This window comes from Triticum aestivum, chromosome 3D, assembly GCF_018294505.1.
Source record: "Triticum aestivum cultivar Chinese Spring chromosome 3D, IWGSC CS RefSeq v2.1, whole genome shotgun sequence".
Lineage (NCBI taxonomy): Eukaryota > Viridiplantae > Streptophyta > Magnoliopsida > Poales > Poaceae > Triticum > Triticum aestivum.
Window position 1 is genome coordinate 17599530 of NC_057802.1, and position 1498 is coordinate 17601027.

At 49.9% G+C, this 1498-nt stretch overlaps 1 protein-coding gene across 1 annotated transcript; it reads left to right on the top strand.

Annotated features, from left to right (window-relative positions):
• Positions 1-427: 427 nt before the first annotated feature.
• Positions 428-1222, top strand: LOC123076946 (16.9 kDa class I heat shock protein 1-like). Its single transcript, XM_044499114.1, has one exon. The coding sequence runs from the start codon at positions 543-545 to the stop codon at positions 996-998; it is 456 nt and encodes a 151-aa protein (XP_044355049.1). The 5' UTR covers positions 428-542; the 3' UTR covers positions 999-1222.
• Positions 1223-1498: the final 276 nt, after the last annotated feature.

Here is a 1498-nt window from a genome sequence, read left to right on the forward strand (position 1 = left end):
TTAAAATCCACGACCATCTACAAAAAAATCTTGAAATTCTAAAACTCGTGAAGAATTTTATAGAATTTGAGGTTATTTTATTCATATTTGTAAAGTATTTATAATTTACAAACATTGTTTTACTTTGTGAATGTTTTTAAAAAATTGTGAACATCCACCAAGGAGCACCAACGGATTTCCGCATCTTCCAGACTACTCACCGGGGTGCTGTTGCTGTGCACAGAAAAATAATGGAGAAGCCCCGCCAACACCAAAGCAGGAGAGTACTCTAGAACACGGTAGGACCTTCATGGGCTGAAAGTAGAAAGAAAAGGAAGCGCCCAGCCGAGCTGGAAAGCGATAAAGTACCACCAAACGCCCGTCCACTGGAGAGACCTCGAGACGCTTCAAGAGCATCACCTGCGACGCTATAAGTACCGCCTCCCATCGGCCTCCATCCCAACTCAAATCAGTGTCAAGCAAAAGCCAGCAGTATCATATTCCTACCAACGATCCGATACAGAATTTTCTGAGCTCACAACCCGAAGCAATCAACACCAGCAATGTCGATCGTGCGGCGGAGCAACGTCTTCGACCCCTTCGCCGACCTCTGGGCGGACCCCTTCGACACCTTCCGCTCCATCGTCCCGGCGATCTCAGGTGGCAGCAGCGAGACGGCCGCGTTCGCCAATGCTCGCATGGACTGGAAGGAGACCCCCGAGGCGCACGTCTTCAAGGCCGACCTTCCAGGCGTGAAGAAGGAGGAGGTCAAGGTGGAGGTGGAGGACGGCAACGTGCTCGTCGTCAGCGGCGAGCGCACCAAGGAAAAGGAGGACAAGAACGACAAGTGGCACCGCGTGGAGCGCAGCAGCGGCAAGTTCGTCAGGCGGTTCCGGCTGCCGGAGGACGCCAAGGTGGAGGAGGTGAAGGCCGGGCTGGAGAACGGTGTGCTCACCGTCACCGTGCCCAAGGCCGAGGTCAAGAAGCCCGAGGTGAAGGCCATCCAGATCTCCGGCTGAGTGAATGCGTCTCTGCGAATGATCATCAGGGTTGGAGCCAGTTTGGTTAATGTGTGCGAGTTCTGCAACCTGAAAGTATGCTATAGTTGTGTCTTCGTCTTGCCGAGTCTGATGAGACATCTCTGTAGTGCGTTTCTTTCCCCAGCCGTGTATGTTCTTGTGTAATCGCCAACAGATTTGGCGATGAATAAATGAAAAATAAACCCTTCTGTTTTTAAGTGCAATGCAGATTTTGCATACACAAAATTTGACCCTTTTTTTCTTTGCTTGTAGTTCGGATGGAAAGGATCAGGAGAAAAATGATCTTTTTTTTCTCGTTTTCTGAGGTTGCTCGAAATATTCGTTGAGTGGCTAAAAATGGCTGCCTCGCAAATGGGAACTGTTAGAGTTATAATATAGATCATGTACCCCTTTGTATTTATCCCGTTGTATAATGGGTTTCCTGCATATGTCCCGATCTCGAGCGCCGAGTCGTGGATCTGGGCGACGCCGTCACCGCA